The sequence below is a fragment of the Poeciliopsis prolifica genome, unplaced genomic scaffold, assembly GCF_027474105.1.
Source record: "Poeciliopsis prolifica strain line A6 unplaced genomic scaffold, Auburn_PproV2 SCAFFOLD041, whole genome shotgun sequence".
Taxonomy (NCBI): Eukaryota; Metazoa; Chordata; class Actinopteri; order Cyprinodontiformes; family Poeciliidae; genus Poeciliopsis; species Poeciliopsis prolifica.
Window position 1 is genome coordinate 1219266 of NW_026562416.1, and position 15921 is coordinate 1235186.

The 15921-nt window shown below is 48.1% G+C and overlaps 3 protein-coding genes and 1 pseudogene across 5 annotated transcripts in view; 3 read left to right on the forward strand and 1 right to left on the reverse strand.

Annotated features, from left to right (window-relative positions):
• The window catches only part of LOC129375788 (lamin-A-like), a 20279-nt gene extending 19971 nt beyond the window's left edge, over positions 1 to 308 (reverse strand). For both annotated transcript variants that reach the window (XM_055055061.1, XM_055055059.1), the window contains exon 1: positions 20 to 308. The gene's annotated coding sequence lies outside the window, so the exon portion shown is untranslated. The remainder of the gene's footprint in view (positions 1 to 19) is intronic.
• tekt2 (tektin 2 (testicular)) lies at positions 301 to 8224 on the forward strand. Of its 2 annotated transcripts, none has more exons than XM_055055062.1 (10): positions 301 to 531; positions 1834 to 2014; positions 2716 to 2841; positions 2918 to 3123; positions 3206 to 3349; positions 6051 to 6165; positions 6537 to 6644; positions 6717 to 6860; positions 6923 to 7002; positions 7102 to 8224. In XM_055055062.1, the coding sequence occupies exons 2-10, from the start codon at positions 1859 to 1861 to the stop codon at positions 7304 to 7306; spliced, it is 1284 nt and encodes a 427-aa protein (XP_054911037.1). In that variant the 5' UTR covers positions 301 to 531; positions 1834 to 1858; the 3' UTR covers positions 7307 to 8224. The 2 variants fall into 2 exon arrangements, with proteins under 2 accessions (XP_054911037.1, XP_054911038.1); XM_055055063.1 differs by having other exon boundaries at positions 6717 to 6832; positions 7102 to 7188.
• Positions 8225 to 9168: 944 nt separating this feature from the next.
• On the forward strand, positions 9169 to 12541 carry si:dkey-211g8.9 (free fatty acid receptor 3). The gene has a single exon (XM_055055371.1). It carries the CDS (start codon positions 10958 to 10960, stop codon positions 11996 to 11998), a length of 1041 nt encoding a protein of 346 aa, XP_054911346.1. The 5' UTR covers positions 9169 to 10957; the 3' UTR covers positions 11999 to 12541.
• A 1611-nt stretch (positions 12542 to 14152) lies between these two features.
• Positions 14153 to 15401, forward strand: LOC129375973 (free fatty acid receptor 3-like; annotated as a pseudogene).
• The last annotated feature ends 520 nt before the right edge of the window (positions 15402 to 15921 follow it).

Here is a 15921-nt window from a genome sequence, read left to right on the forward strand (position 1 = left end):
CAAACTGAATCTTAAAAACCTGATAACTTCCGGTCCATCATTGTGAGATCTGTGGATCTAAACGTGTTGTCAACCGGTTAGCTTTTCCCAAATTGGGCCAAACAAAATCCTCCCAAGGCCCGCAAACGGCCCGCGAGCCAGAGACTGAACACTTGTTCGTTGGACCGGATGTCTAACCTAGCATAGCATCTACAGGTTAGCTTGTAGCTTCCAGAGCTAATGTCGGCGTGAAGGTTCTGAACGGTCCATAAAACCCAGGCTGACCGAACGTGGTTCTGGTTCTGCGGTCGCTCGGTTTGGGCCTCATTTCAGCCCTTTACGTGACGTCATGGCGCCTCTGTGACGGCGCGTTGCCTGGAGACGGTTCCCGCGCCTCTGGCCGTTGCTATAGAAACGCGCCGTCATCGCGTCAGAACCTTCTGGAACCAAGGAGAGAAAAACCCACAGAATGAGCCGTTCGGGTCCAGTTCGGAACCGAACCGGGGCGGTTCTGGTGCTGTAGAACCGCGCGGCCCGTTTGGACTCAGACAGGTAAAGTTCTGATGGTTCCGCAGACTTTATAAAGTTAATAACTTATTAATTATGTGAAATATTTGAGGTGTTTTCTGTTTATGGTTTTAGTTTACATTAACAAGATGCTGGAAAGAAATAAAGTGATCAGATGAAAACTATTTTAAACTTAATAAAAATTGACCTAATCAATAAACATTTTGTTTAGTTTAATTAAAAAGTTGATCCCAAAGGGATCTGGTTCTGGTTCTGGTGTCGGTTCATATTTATAGTTATTGTCTCCGACTCTGAAGGAATGGCTGAAGAATCAGCTGCTATTGATAACTGGAAACCTGCTTCCAAACAGCTGATGAAAAGATTTGTGTTTTACCAATATTAGTCATCAATGAAACAAAAGCGTGACGAACAGGTTCTCCGGACTAAAGGTTTGGAGAACCAGCATCTTAATCAGGGAGATCACATTTCAGCAAAAGGTAGTTCAAGAGCTTTAGGTCACAAAAACCCAAGAATAAATCAACATGCAGACAAAAACTTTATGAAAGGTCAGAGATCATGTTTCCACCAGTGCAGAGCTTGCTCAGAAATGGCAACAGTGAGGCAGAGACCTTTAGGGACAATGTCAAGACAGACTGTAGACAGACTGCAGACAGACTGTAGACACGCTGCAGACAGACTGTAGACAGACTGTAGACAGACTGCAGACAAGCTGCAAACAGACTGCAGACAAGCTGCAAACAGACTGCAGACAAGCTGCAAACAGACTGCAGACAAGCTGCAGACAGACTGTAGACAGACTGTAGACAGACTGCAGACAGACTGTAGACAGACTGCAGACAGACTGTAGACAGACTGCAGACACGCTGTAGACAGACTGCAGACAGACTGCAGACAGACTGTAGACAGACTGCAGACAAGCTGCAGACAGACTGCAGACAGACTGCAGACAAGCTGTAGACAGACTGCAGACAAGCTGCAGACAGACTGCAGACAAGCTGCAGACAGACTGCAGACTGTAGACAGACTGCAGACAAGCTGCAGACAGACTGCAGACAGACTGCAGACAAGCTGCAGACAGACTGCAGACAGACTGCAGACAGACTGCAGACAGACTGTAGACAGACTGCAGACAGACTGTAGACAGACTGCAGACACGCTGCAGACAGACTGTAGACAGACTGCAGACAGACTGTAGACAGACTGCAGACAGACTGTAGACAGACTGCAGACAGACTGTAGACAGACTGCAGACAGACTGCACTGATGAATCTAAAGGCTCAGCCTGCAGAGAGTTTTCCAGGATGCTAATATTTCAGGTTTCTCCAGGTTTGGATCCGCACGCTGCAGCAGGATGTCTGCTCTTTCATCGAAGCCCGGCCTGCGGCACAGCATGTCAGAGTGGCTCAGCAACAACCAGCAGCTGGCCGCCACCGCGCAACGTGAGCGACACGTTTCCCACCAGGTCCGGCAGGAGGGCCGGACGCTGCGCAACGAGACCCACTGCCAGGTGGGGCGCCAGGCTGAGCAGTCTGAGGATCATTTTCAACATTGATGGGTCATTTCTTTTTGTAGTTTTCATTTTGATCACTTGTGAAGACGCAGATAAAACCCAGTCATACCTCATATTATTAGCAATACATCAAACTCAAATTATGCTTCATGACTACAAAGCCTATAAAATATGGGGGCTCATTTTTCAGTCATCTTTTCAACATGTTATTCATTTATAAATGTCAATTTCAAGCTACATACTGTATTTAGTTAGCATGCTAAATATTTATCTTCAAGCTAAATTTTTAGTTGTAAAATTAAATATGTAGCCTAACTATGTAACTTGCTAACTGATTATTTAAATAACTAAATATGTAGTATCTAGCTAGAAAGCTAATATTTAAATCAGAGTTAAATATTTAGCTTGTTAATTATTTTTGAAACTAATGTAAATAAATAAAACTGAGAAAATATGATTTTGAAAAATTAACTCCCATTTTTTTCTCTTATGTCGGGTTGAATGAGTCCAGTTATCATTTCATTGTGTAATGTGACAATCAGTGACTGAAATCAGACGGTTTCCTCCTGGAGTCCAAACAGCCTGCATGTTAGAGGCCTGCTGGTGGCCGGAGCTTGAGATGCTCCTTCATGGTTTTGTTGAATGGTGCAGCTTCTCTTGCAGTAAACGACTGAATGGTTTTTCCTCTGCATGTGCAGACGGTGTGGGACGAGGGCGACACGTCTCGCAGGCTCAGCGACCGGATCTGGGACGTTTCCCGGTGGAGGGACGTCCTGGAAATCTGCGCACAGAAAGTGGACGAGGAGATGGAGAATCTGACTCTGGTGATGGGGTCAGAAACGTCTCTCAGGATTTGTTCCCACATGTTTCTCATCATTCTGCGTTTCTGTGCCGTTGCAGTCCAAAGAGCGGAGCGAGCTGGCCCTGGCCGCCACCGCCGTGCCCCTGGAGGTCACCAAGGAGTGCCTGGCGCTCAGGGAGGGTCGTCGCGGCTACGAGCTGGTCAGCGACCCGGTGGAGGCGCAGCTGAAGCGGGAGGCGGAGCTGATCGAAGGCGTGCAGCAGCGGCTGCAGCGCAGCATCGACCAGGCATTCGAACAGCTGGGGTGAGTCCTGCCGAGGATCCGGCGCCACGCCGACCCGACCCGACCCCTCCCTCCGACTGACGCTCTTCACTCTGCTGCACAGCATCCTGCAGGAGGTCCGACACCAGCTGACCTCTGACCTCCAGAACAAGATGGAAGCTCTGGACATCGACACGTCCTGCCTGTCCCTAACCATAAAGTCACCGAGCATCTCCCTGAAGACGAACCCGACCCGGATACCGTCAGGGTGAACCGTCGGGGTGAACCGTCGGGGTGAACCATCAGGGTGAACTGTCGGGGTGAACCATCAGGGTGAACCGTCAGGGTGAACCGTCAGGGTGAACCGTCAGGGTGAACCATCTCGGGGTGAACCGTCGGGGTGAACCGTCGGGGTGAACCGTCGGGTGAACCGTCGGGGTGAACCGTCGGGGTGAACCGTCAGGGTGAACCATCGGGGTGAACCATCAGGGTGAACCGTCGGGGTGAACCGTCAGGGTGAACCATCGGGTGAACCATCGGGTGAACCATCAGGGTGAACCATCAGGGTGAACCATCAGGGTGAACCGTCGGGGTGAACCGTCGGGGTGAACCGTCGGGGTGAACCGTCGGGGTGAACCGTCGGGGTGAACCGTCAGGGTGAACCGTCAGGGTGAACCGTCGGGGTGAACCATCAGGGTGAACCATCGGGGTGAACCATCAGGGTGAACCGTCGGGGTGAACCGTCAGGGTGAACCATCAGGGTGAACCATCGGGGTGAACCATCGGGGTGAACCGTCGGGGTGAACCATCAGGGTGAACCATCAGGGTGAACCGTCGGGGTGAACCATCAGGGTGAACCATCGGGGTGAACCATCAGGTTGAACCATCGGGGTGAACCGTCAGGGTGAACCGTCGGGGTGAACCATCAGGGTGAACCGTCGGGTGTGAACCGTCGGGGTGAACCGTCAGGGTGAACCATCGGGGTGAACCATCGGGGTGAACCATCAGGTTGAACCATCGGGGTGAACCGTCAGGGTGAACCGTCAGGGTGAACCGTCGGGGTGAACCGTCAGGGTGAACCGTCGGGGTGAACCATCAGGGTGAACCATCGGGGTGAACCGTCGGGGTGAACCGTCAGGGTGAACCGTCGGGGTGAACCATCAGGGTGAACCATCAGGGTGAACCATCAGGGTGAACCGTCGGGGTGAACCGTCGGGGTGAACCATCAGGGTGAACCGTCGTGGTGAACCATCAGGGTGAACCATCGGGGTGAACCATCGGGGTGAACCATCAGGGTGAACCGTCGGGGTGAACCATCAGGGTGAACCATCAGGGTGAACCATCAGGGTGAACCGTCGGGGTGAACCATCAGGGTGAACCATCGGGGTGAACCATCAGGGTGAACCATCGGGGTGAACCATCAGGGTGAACCATCAGGGTGAACCGTCGGGGTGAACCATCAGGGTGAACCATCAGGGTGAACCATCGGGGTGAACCGTCAGGGTGAACCGTCGGGGTGAACCATCAGGGTAAACCGTCGGGGTGAACCATCAGGGTGAACCATCAGGGTGAACCATCGGGGTGAACCGTCAGGGTGAACCGTCGGGGTGAACCATCAGGGTGAACCATCGGGGTGAACCGTCAGGGTGAACCGTCGGGGTGAACCATCAGGGTGAACCATCGGGGTGAACCATCAGGGTGAACCGTCGGGGTGAACCATCAGGGTGAACCGTCGGGGTGAACCATCAGGGTGAACCATCAGGGTGAACCATCGGGGTGAACCGTCGGGGTGAACCGTCAGGGTGAACCGTCGGGTGAACCATCAGGGTGAACCGTCAGGGTGAACCGTCAGGGTGAACCGTCGGGGTGAACCATCAGGGTGAACCATCAGGGTGAACCGTCGGGGTGAACCATCAGGGTGAACCATCAGGGTGAACCGTCGGGGTGAACCATCAGGGTGAACCATCGGGGTGAACCGTCAGGGTGAACCGTCGGGGTGAACCATCAGGGTAAACCGTCGGGGTTCTCGGTCCATAACCTCCATTTCACCAGGCAGCTGCAGAAAAGCTTGGCGTTTTCCGGCCGTTTGAGGCTCAAGCTGCTGCTGTTTGAAGGATTTTCAGACACATTTTACCTCAGCCTGGTCAGATTACTGAAACTCCACATATAAAAGGTTTAGATCAGCATAATTTAGTTTCAAGACGAGATGAAATGAGAGAACTAAGCCTGTCGCAGAAAGCAATAAATCATAAATACATTTAAACTCAATACCTACTTACATGATTTACTGTTTTTCTCTTTCTGAAAGAAAAACTTTCTTCAGCTTGACCTTTTGGTCTCAACCTTTTTTTAAGAACATTTTTCTTTACAGAAAATAATTTGGATATTTAAAAATGTCTTCCAGTTCCTGAGTTAAATTTTCTTTAGAAGTTTATTGATCTTTAAAAATGTGTACTAGCTTTATTAGGCCATTATTACTATGTCACCTGAAAATGGTGTCAAAACAACAACATGGTCGTTTATTGTAATAACGTCTGGGACAATTTATCATTTGTTATGGTGACAGGCCGACGTCCAGCATCCCGATGAATTCATTTCAAAGTTTTATTGCTACTTCTCAGAACTTTAATTGGCTTTGCTGCACTAATTATTGAAAGACATGTTAACATCTATATTCTCCAGCCAGATCTTTAAGGTCAAACGATGAAAACGTTCAGATTTGCCTTTTCTGTATCGGCTCCCGACTTTCAGAATAATCTGCTGCTGCCATCAGGTCTGCTGTTAACACCCGTTTTTATTCTACGGCATTTAAATCTCAGATTAATGTGATTAAGTTCTTTTATCAGAAATAGTGTACTTATTGAAGTCTGTACAGCACTTTGGTGCAGCTTATCCATTTACATTTAACACAGAACTGTCCCTGGTTCTGGTTCTAAGGCTGACCCGTTGAAATGTCCCCATCGTTGCAGTTCCTCCTCCCCTCAGGACTGGGCCCAGTTCAGCCAGTACAACGTGGCGCGAGCCCACGAGGCCGTCCACGTTTCCCAGCAGATGAGGGAGAACATGAGCCTCAGCAGAGCGCAGGTGGGTACAGGTCACTCCTCACACAGCAGGGGGCGCTCTAGACAGACTGGAGATTTACAGTGTTTACCTGCTAAGGTTTAAATGACTAATGTGACAGACTGACACGAAGCAGAGCGTTAGATTATTCACTATTTAGATAATGGAATAATTCAGCGACTCGTTTTCAGGCAGATTCAAGATCCTGACTTGATGTCGTCGTTTCCTGGAGTTTTAGGATCAAATCCAACTGAGACATTCAAGATGGCCATCAATCAATTAATCAATTACTGATTATAACTTGGTTTTATTTTATTGTCATTGCACAAAGACAACAGTGAGACCGGAGAACGGGTTGTGCTCTGATCATTCACAGTTCTGTTTGCTTTTTGTAGGTCCAGAATGAGTTGGAGGCTCAGCGCCGAGCCACAGAGTTCGCTCTCCGTAAGCGGACGCACCACGAGGAGCAGGCCAGAGACGAGCTGCAGTGGCAAATCAAAACCGTACGAAAGCAAACAGGAAAGTCACATTTTTAACCGTCCAGATGTTCCTGACTGCTCCTGTTTACTGCTCAGACTGAGGATGAGATGGCCGCCATGCAGGGCGACATCCGAGGGCTGGACGCAGACCTGCAGGCCAAGACGGCCTCCCTGAAGCTGGCTCACACCCGGCTGGAGGCCAGGACCCGCAGGTCCGGCATGGATCTGTGCCGCGACGAGGTCCGTGAAGCCCGGCCGGCGAAACTCTCAGGGAAACCTCTGAAACTGGTGTTTGTTTGCAGGTGCAGCACGGCCTCGTTGCTGAGGTCCAGCAGCTGGAAGCCTCCATTCAGGCCCTGAAGCAGAAGCTGTCAGACGCTCAGTGAGTCCAGCAGATGAGTGTTGTAGCACAAATTCTCTAAGTTTACCAATAACTGCTTTTGGACCTTGGTACCGGAGTTAGTGAAGTTTTGTCTCTCAGACGCTCTCTGCAGAAGATGACGCTCCACCACAGCAGCATGCGCCAGGATCTGTCCAGAAAGCAGGAAGCTCTGTCTCTGGAACAGCGCAGCACGCAGTGCAGGACCCGCATGGCGTCTCCGTCCGGCTCCGACCGGACCGCGGTGCCGCCGGTCCCGCTGGTGAACTCCAGCGGGAGGAGCAACCTTCGGCTGCTGGCCCAGTGAGCAGAACCGTCCGCTCCATTCCAGGCCTGCGCCGGTCGGGCTGGTGGAGCAGCTCTGACTTTCATTCACTTTTTATTTTTCCAGTTTTGACAATTGATTGTTTTTGGATAATGGTTCCTTCTGCCTTTGGATGCTGTGCACCTGGATTGAGTTTTGATAATACTTTGCTAATTTGTTGTGATGCGTAACCATAGCAACAAGGTGGTTTAAACTGGGAGCTGCTGATTAACATTGCAAAGCTGAAATATTACCATAACTGAAGACAAAATCCCAGAGGATTTGACAAGGAGAGAGAGGAGGAAGTTCAAACCATCGTTATCATCCATCGCAATGGACAACCTGAGACTGCTAGCTAACAAGATGGCTGACCTTCAAGCCCTGAGCGGGCCTCATGCAGTGCGGTGTGTTGGCTCCCAGAAACGTCTCTCTGCCAGCCTTCACCACAGAGACAGCGGGAGAAGAGAAGGAGGCGGATTAGCTTTGTTTCAGGACAGGTTTCTGTTTAGTGTCATCTCTGTCCACACACTGACCTCTTGGCAGGACGTCTCCGTTCAGATTATTTTACCAACAGAGATTTGTTTTACAGCAATAGCAAGGGTTCATACATTTCATAATGAAAACCTGTTCTGGGTGTGGAAACACTGGGTCCCTTTGTGGCAGGGTGTGGAAACATTGGGTCGTTTTGTGGCAGGGTGTGGAAACATTGGGTCGTTTTGTGGCAGGATGTGGAAACATTGGGTCGTTTTGTGGCAGGGTGTGGAAACATTGGGTCGTTTTGTGGCAGGGTGTGGAAACATTGGGTCACTTTGTGGCAGGGTGTGGAAACATTGGGTCACTTTGTGGCAGGGTGTGGAAACATTGGGTCGTTTTGTGGCAGGGTGTGGAAACATTGGGTCGTTTTGTGGCAGGGTGTGGAAACATTGGGTCATTTTGTGGCAGGGTGGAAACATTGGGTCACTTTGTGGCAGGGTGTGGAAACATTGGGTCATTTTGTGGCAGGGTGTGGAAACATTGGGTCACTTTGTGGCAGGGTGTGGAAACATTGGGTCGTTTTGTGGCAGGATGTGGAAACATTGGGTCGTTTTGTGGCAGGGTGTGGAAACATTGGGTCACTTTGTGGCAGGGTGTGGAAACATTGGGTCGTTTTGTGGCAGGGTGTGGAAACATTGGGTCGTTTTGTGGCAGGGTGTGGAAACATTGGGTCACTTTGTGGCAGGGTGTGGAAACATTGGGTCGTTTTGTGGCAGGGTGTGGAAACATTGGGTCACTTTGTGGCAGGGTGTGGAAACATTGGGTCACTTTGTGGCAGGGTGTGGAAACATTGGGTCGTTTTGTGGCAGGGTGTGGAAACATTGGGTCGTTTTGTGGCAGGATGTGGAAACATTGGGTCGTTTTGTGGCAGGGTGTGGAAAACATTGGGTCACTTTGTGGCAGGGTGGCAGGGTGTGGAAACATTGGGTCGTTTTGTGGCAGGGTGTGGAAACATTGGGTCACTTTGTGGCAGGGTGGCAGGGTGTGGAAACATTGGGTCGTTTTGTGGCAGGGTGTGGAAACATTGGGTCGTTTTGTGGCAGGGTGTGGAAACATTGGGTCGTTTTGTGGCAGGGTGTGGAAACATTGGGTCGTTTTGTGGCAGGGTGTGGAAACATTGGGTCGTTTTGTGGCGGGGTGTGGAAACATTGGGTCGTTTTGTGGCAGGGTGTGGAAACATTGGGTCGTTTTGTGGCAGGGTGTGGAAAACATTGGGTCGTTTTGTGGCAGGTTGTGGAAACATTGGGTCGTTTTGTGGCAGGGTGTGGAAACATTGGGTCGTTTTGTGGGCAGGGTGTGGAAACATTGGGTCGTTTTGTGGCAGGGTGTGGAAACATTGGGTAGTTTTGTGGCAGGGTGTGGAAACATTGGGTTGTTTTGTGGCGGGGTGTGGAAACATTGGGTCGTTTTGTGGCAGGGTGTGGAAACATTGGGTCGTTTTGTGGCAGGGTGTGGAAACAATCGTCTCATCTTGTATTTGAAGGATCGTAGATTTCAGGAGAAACAGGATTAGATTGACATGTGGAGCCTCTGGAGACGATGGTGCAAAGGATTTTTTTATTGAATCTACAAAGAAATGTCCCCTAGAAATTTGTGAAAATATCCTGCAAGATCCAGAAATCCACCCTGGACATTTTAGTCTCAGGTTGTTGCTGGACATGGTTCAGGCTTTCGTATCATTTATTAATGTTTTTATACCATAACATATTTCAGAACAGTTTGAGTCCAAGAAATCATTGAAAGTCCTTTCAAAAGCCTGGAGAACCATGGATCATGAAGATATGCCAATTGAAAGGAAAAGGATCAACATGTGACAAACTGGACGTTTTGGACATTTTTGATTATTCTATAAATATTCTCTAAAATGTGATTTAATTGCCTTGTTTTTCTCCAATTTTTTCCACCGACACGTGTTTATTTAAAATTCAGAGTTGAGCACGCTCTCGCTGTCTTATCCACCGTTCTGTTTAATGACTGTTTGTCTTTGTCATCGTGTTCGACTGCCGCTGATAGAAGCATAAAGGCTGCGATAAGAACGTGAACTTTGACTCTGCTTCAGATAAATAATGTGGTAAACACAGTCATCACCTCAATAAATCCCATTAATCTCACCTGCGTCTGCATCAGGAGATGCATTGTTGTCCATCTGTAGTTTGAAGATCCGTGAAGATGGTGAAGCAAGGAAGTTTGTTCTGCTTTATCCCCCAAAAATCAGTTTTCTTGTGTTTGGGATCTTAAATTGACCTGTTCCTCAGAGACTATCAGGGAAAGGAATGGGAGTTGTTGCAATTGATTGAAGCCATTAGAGGAAAGGGAACCGTAACGAGAACCAATCTGCTGAACCTAACCAACATTAAAGCAACTATTAGTCTGGAGTCCTGTCAGGAGGCCGGCTCGGTTCTCCAGAAAACACCTCCTGCTGTGATTGCTTTCAGGGAAAAACATTTCCTGGTATCTCAGCTTCCCTCTAATAAAAGGCCTCAGAGATTTTCTGCTCCATTTTCTTTACCAAAAGCCTCCAACGTCATCGTCACAGGAACTTTCTCTCCGTCATAAAACTGTTAGAGCAACTTTGCGCCACAAACACGTCTCCCTGTCCAAGGGCCCAACCTCCAGCCATCGACCATCACTGAGGCCACGTTTACTGCTTTACTGCCCGGCCCTCCAGGCCACTCCGACAGCATGCGCTTCCTAACAGCTCAGATTATTCTGAATCATTTCACTTAAGGGCCCAGATGCTACCTGTCTGTTGGCCTTTGCTGAGAGGGTGATTAAGGCAGGCTGGTGTGGGGTAAATGCACCATACTTCTGCCTGAGTGGCTGCGTCTCCTTATCTGTCATCACGTCGTGTGCACCTCGCCCCCAACGCGCCCACTTTGTGGCCACCGCCTCCTTTGTTGCTGTTGTCGCCCGACGGTGGAGCTTTTGCTTCTGCGTCAGAGACGAGTGTGCACCATGGAGGAAGAGCTCGGCTCGCCCTCCATCGCTGACCAGCAGAACTTGAGCAGAGACGACACCAGGATGGATGTCCAGGTGGTCTGCTTGGCTTAGATGATCCTGTTTGATGGGTGATGGTAAACCAAGAGAAACCTTGGTTCTTCAGCAGACTTGTCTAAAGAGATGGATCTTACAGTCTTAGACTGTGTTGCTCTTTCCGTTTATAGCTTCACCTTCCTCCTGGGACTTCCTGCCAACCTGCTCGTCTTCTTCGTGTACATCCGTAAGGCTCGCAAACACGGTGCCACGCCCAACGTGGTCTACGCCCTTAACCTGTGCCTGGCCAACCTGGCACTGGTAGCCTGGATGCCAGTAAAGATTCTGGAGACAGTACTGAAGGACTGGATGCTGCCACCACCCTTGTGCCCGGTTTACAGTTTCTTCCTCTACTCCTCTCTGTATGTCAGCTGCCTCTTCATCACCGCTGTCACAATCGGGCGATACCTCAGCATCGCCTTCCCCATCATCTACAAGAGATACCGCCGTGCCAGACTTTCCTGCTACATCTGCGTCGGCTTGTGGGCATTGGTGATGGTGCACCTTGGGCTCAGCCTGATGGCTGAAGGCGGGGCTTACTTCGTCGGTGTCCAGGATGAAGTCTCTGCCTGTTACGAACATTTTAATGCAACACAGCTGAAGATCCTGCTTCCTCTTCGCTTGGAGATGGCCATCGTCTTGTTCATTTTGCCTCTGATTGTGACTTCCTTTTGCACGCTGCGCTGCGTCACTCTGGTGTGGCGCTCAAATTTGCCTCCTTTGGGCAAGAGGAGAGTCCTGGCAGTGGCCCTGTCCACATTGGCCGTATTTGTGATTTGCTACGCCCCATACAACTCCTCGCACATCGTAGGATTTGTTCAGCAGGAAAGCGTTAAATGGAGGACAACAGCGATGCTGACGAGCTCCTGCAATGTCTTCCTGGAGCCGGTGGTGATGCTGATGCTTTCACCTGTTGTGTCGAGGGGCATCCTGGGAAGAATCTGCGGCCAGCAGAGTCACTTCAGGTGGAGCGATGGGTGTCGACATCGACCGAAACCCACCAGCGGGTTTGCAAATACCAAGGTTCCACCGATAACATCTGCCAAGATGCGGACGGAGGCGACCAGAGAAAGTCAAAGATGCGACGGCCAACAAAACAAATCCACCATCTTTCATATCCATGTCTGAACCAGCACAGATTTGGGAACTTTGCTGTTCCCAGTCATGTTTCTGTGGATGAAAGAAACTGGTGAACATGACAGAGTGAGGACTCATGATTTCACCAGATTTCCTCATATCAAAGTTTTTACCATGTCACTTTTATTCCCGTAGAGCAACAAACTATTATTCCTCAGGAATGAATGTTAGAATGGATGAAAAGTTTCTTTTTTTAAAGCAGCGACGTCATTTAATCACCAGGCAAACTGGTCCAACTCGCAGTTACTGAAACTTTCATTTCCCTTTTATAACTGACCTACATTAAACACTCTTAATTAAGTCAAATTTCAAAGACTTAACTCCAATTTAAAACCAATTAGTCCCATTAAAATATAAATAATGTTTCTCAATCATTAAACAAATTTTTCTCAGAAACCTTGTTTGTGTTTGGACTCCAACAGTAAACAGGAAGGATTTTTCAGGACCTTTTTACTTGAACTGGATATTTTCTGTTTAGCCCTTTAATGGTTTGTTCTACAACTGATGCATTAAAAATCGACTGAATTAAATGAACTCTTTTATGTGTTTCTTCTTTTTGATCCAAATAAAAGCTGATGCTTGATTAGTTTATGTCGTCTTACTTTAGCGAAGCATTAATTAGCGTCTTATTTCGTTTTTTTCTTACCTTGGTTTAACTTATTTAATCTACACTAAGTTTGCACTTTAGTTCATTTTTATTTGACCTCAGTTGAGTTTACAGTATCTTACTATAACTTGGATAATCAGTTTATCTGAAATTGAGCTTAGTTCACTTTATTTAATTTTGTGTGCAAACGCTTAGATTGTTTTGTCAAAGTTGACTTTGTTTAATGTTACTTTAGTTTTCTATACTTGCTTTCTATCTTAAATCATCCTACATTTTGCTTTGCTTACTATAAAGAGCTTTAGTCTCACTAACTTTGATCCAAAGATCATCCTAAATGTGCATCTTATCTGTTTTTGTCAGATTAGCTTTTAACATCCTACTAGTTTGTTTTTTAAACTTAGTTTATATCAGGTTATTTTATCTAATTTGCTGTATTATGATTTAGCTTATTTTGTTGATTATCATAAGTTCACTTTCTTACTTTCTATACGTATAATTGATTATATTTTATCTTAAATTTTTTAGCTTGTACTGTAGCTTAGCTCATTTATTTTAGTTTTATAAAGCTAAACTTTGTAATTTAGCCTTTTCTTTTAGCTTAGTTCATTTGATCTTAGTTAATGTTATTTTATCTGTTTCTGAGTTATCTGAATATTTAATTTAGAACAAAACATTTAGCCTGGAAATTAAAAATTGAGTTTGTTGGCATTTAGTTTGCCAACTAAATATGTATTTTGGAGCTAAATGCTTATAGTTAGTTTTTTATATTCAGGACAGATTTGCTCAGTTTCCACCAAAGATTTAAAAAATATTTTGAAGCAATAAAAGTACAAAATAAATAAATGATATATCAGCAAATACATTTCATCTTGCAGTTGAGCAGGTTGTTAGCCAAACGTGCAAACAGTGATTTCCAGCCAATGTTGGCTGCAGCTGCAGGTGTAACCTGAGAAGTTTGCCCCCTAGTGGTCACCAAAGTTGCCTCCTCCTCTCCACCTGCCAGTGACTTTCACAGACTGCATCCTGTAACGAACCGCATCACGCCTGTCCGCCCCTCGGTTGCTGGGAGACCATGTTTAGAGAACAAACTGCATCCTGAAGTTTATTAAATTTCCGCAGTTGAAGGATATTAAGCAGCGTCTTGAGTTTGGATGAATCAGTCGGACCCAGAAGCTGCAGACGCAGGGATGGAGAGTTTGGATCTTCACCCCTGATCCAGGTAAAAACGTCCTGAGCGTCTCTTCTAGTTTTAGGACTGAGCTGCAACAACTTGTTCTGTTTGAAGGTTGAAATCTCTCCTCTGTTTGCTTTTCAGTTTTTCTAAACTGTCTTGTGAAAAATAAAAGTCCAGCAGATTTGAGTCTGTTTGGAAGAGAGCAATGGAGGCTTTTATTTTGATAACATTTTACCTTTTCTAATGAAGCATTAATATTTCTCTGAACCAATGAAACAGGAGAAGCAGGAAGCTTCTGAAGCGTTTGCTTTGTTTTTGTGCAACAGTCACAATAACTCACTTTAAACAATATTGTCCTGCTGAGGCCATTTTCCAACCAACAACATAATTCTGACTAAACTAAATACTGAAAAAACAAAACTAAGAATGTTGAAAATGTTCAGATCAAAAATGAGATTCATTTTTTCTGTTTTTGAGTTTTTCCTCGCAGCGCCCCCTGGCGGACCGCATGTTGAAAAACACTCTGAAATGATGTGTGTATATTTGCAACTTCCAGATCCGATCGGCCGCCATGTTGTGCAACCACCTATTGCTGTCGGTCTACGTCCTGACCTTCCTGATGGGGGTTCCCGCCAACATCCTGTCCTTCGTCACGCTGTGCAGGAAGGTGTTCCGCAAGGCGGCACCCATCGACGTCCTGCTGCTCAACCTCACCGTGTCGGACCTCATCTTTCTGACCTTCCTGCCCTTCAAAATGAAGGAGGCCTCGGACGGCTTGAAGTGGCTGCTGCCCTACCCGCTGTGCCCGCTCACCGGCTTCATCTTCTACGTCACCATCTACAACAGCACGCTGCTGCTCACCGCCGTCAGCGTGGAGCGCTACCTGGGCGTGGCCTTCCCGCTCAGGTACGCGGTGTGCCGCCGGCCGCGCTACGCCGTCTGGGCCTGCTCCACCTTCTGGCTGGTGACGTCATGCAACCTGAGCATCGTCTACGTCATGCCGTACTCCCAGTGGAGCTACGGCGGCAACGCCAGCCCGCCCAGCACCTGCTACCTGGACTTCTCAGAGGCCGACCTCAGCATCCTGCTGCGCGTGCGCCTGGAGCTCTTCCTCGTGCTCTTCTGCGTGCCCTTCGTCATCAGCTGCTTCTGCTACGTCAACTTCATCCTCATCCTCTCCCGGCTGCCCAACATCAGCCGGCGGCGGCGGCTGCGGTGCATCGGCCTGGCCTTCGGGACGCTGGCGGTGTTCACCGTCTGCTTCGGGCCCTACAACGCCTCCCACGTGGTGGGCTTCGTCCACGGAGACAGCCAGGAGTGGCGGAACCTGGCGCTGATGTCCAGCACCCTCAACGCCTGCCTGGACCCGTTCATCTTCTACCTGTCGTCGGCGGCGGTCCGCGGCGCCATAAACCGCTGCTTCCGGAGGGTCAGGGCCAAAATGCACATCCTGGGCTGCGGAGGGCCGCCGCCACGCAGCGCGCAGGGCGGCGCTTCCGGGCCGAAGCTCCGCCCACAGGAACCGGAACCATTCAGTATTAGGGCCCGAGGGGAAGAGGTTCTGCCGACATGATTCTGCTCTGGGCTTTCAGTTCACTACATCGTTCACTACAATTAATCGCTTTTTTATCATTACAAAGTTCCGGGCTGGAACCTTTGAATTCACGCATTTCTGGGGGCCCATATATGCGACGCACAGCCGCTAAATGGAAGCTGCTTCTCTCGGAGACTTCCGCTGATGTCAAAGGTCATTGAAGGATCAGGGCTTCCTGAGTGGATAGAACAGATTAAAAACTATAAATATCCTTTTTATGTGTCCTCTTCTTTAATTAAATTCAGTTTTTGATTAAAAATCCTTCATTTAACTGGATTAAAATTGTAATTGATTTCCAGTTTAAACACCTTTCAGCTGAAACTGGACTTTTCCATCAAACCTTTCTTCTGGTCATATTTTAAAGACTTCATCTCATTATCTAAAAACTCTTTATGCTCCATTAAAATACAGGCGTAGATCCGACAGGATCTTCCATCATTAGCTTTGTGATATTTTGTCGTGTCCAATATATTTGTGTTTAATTCCATCAGTTATGAAAGTTGATTCAGAAAAGCTCCAGATTGAAATAAAGACAAAAT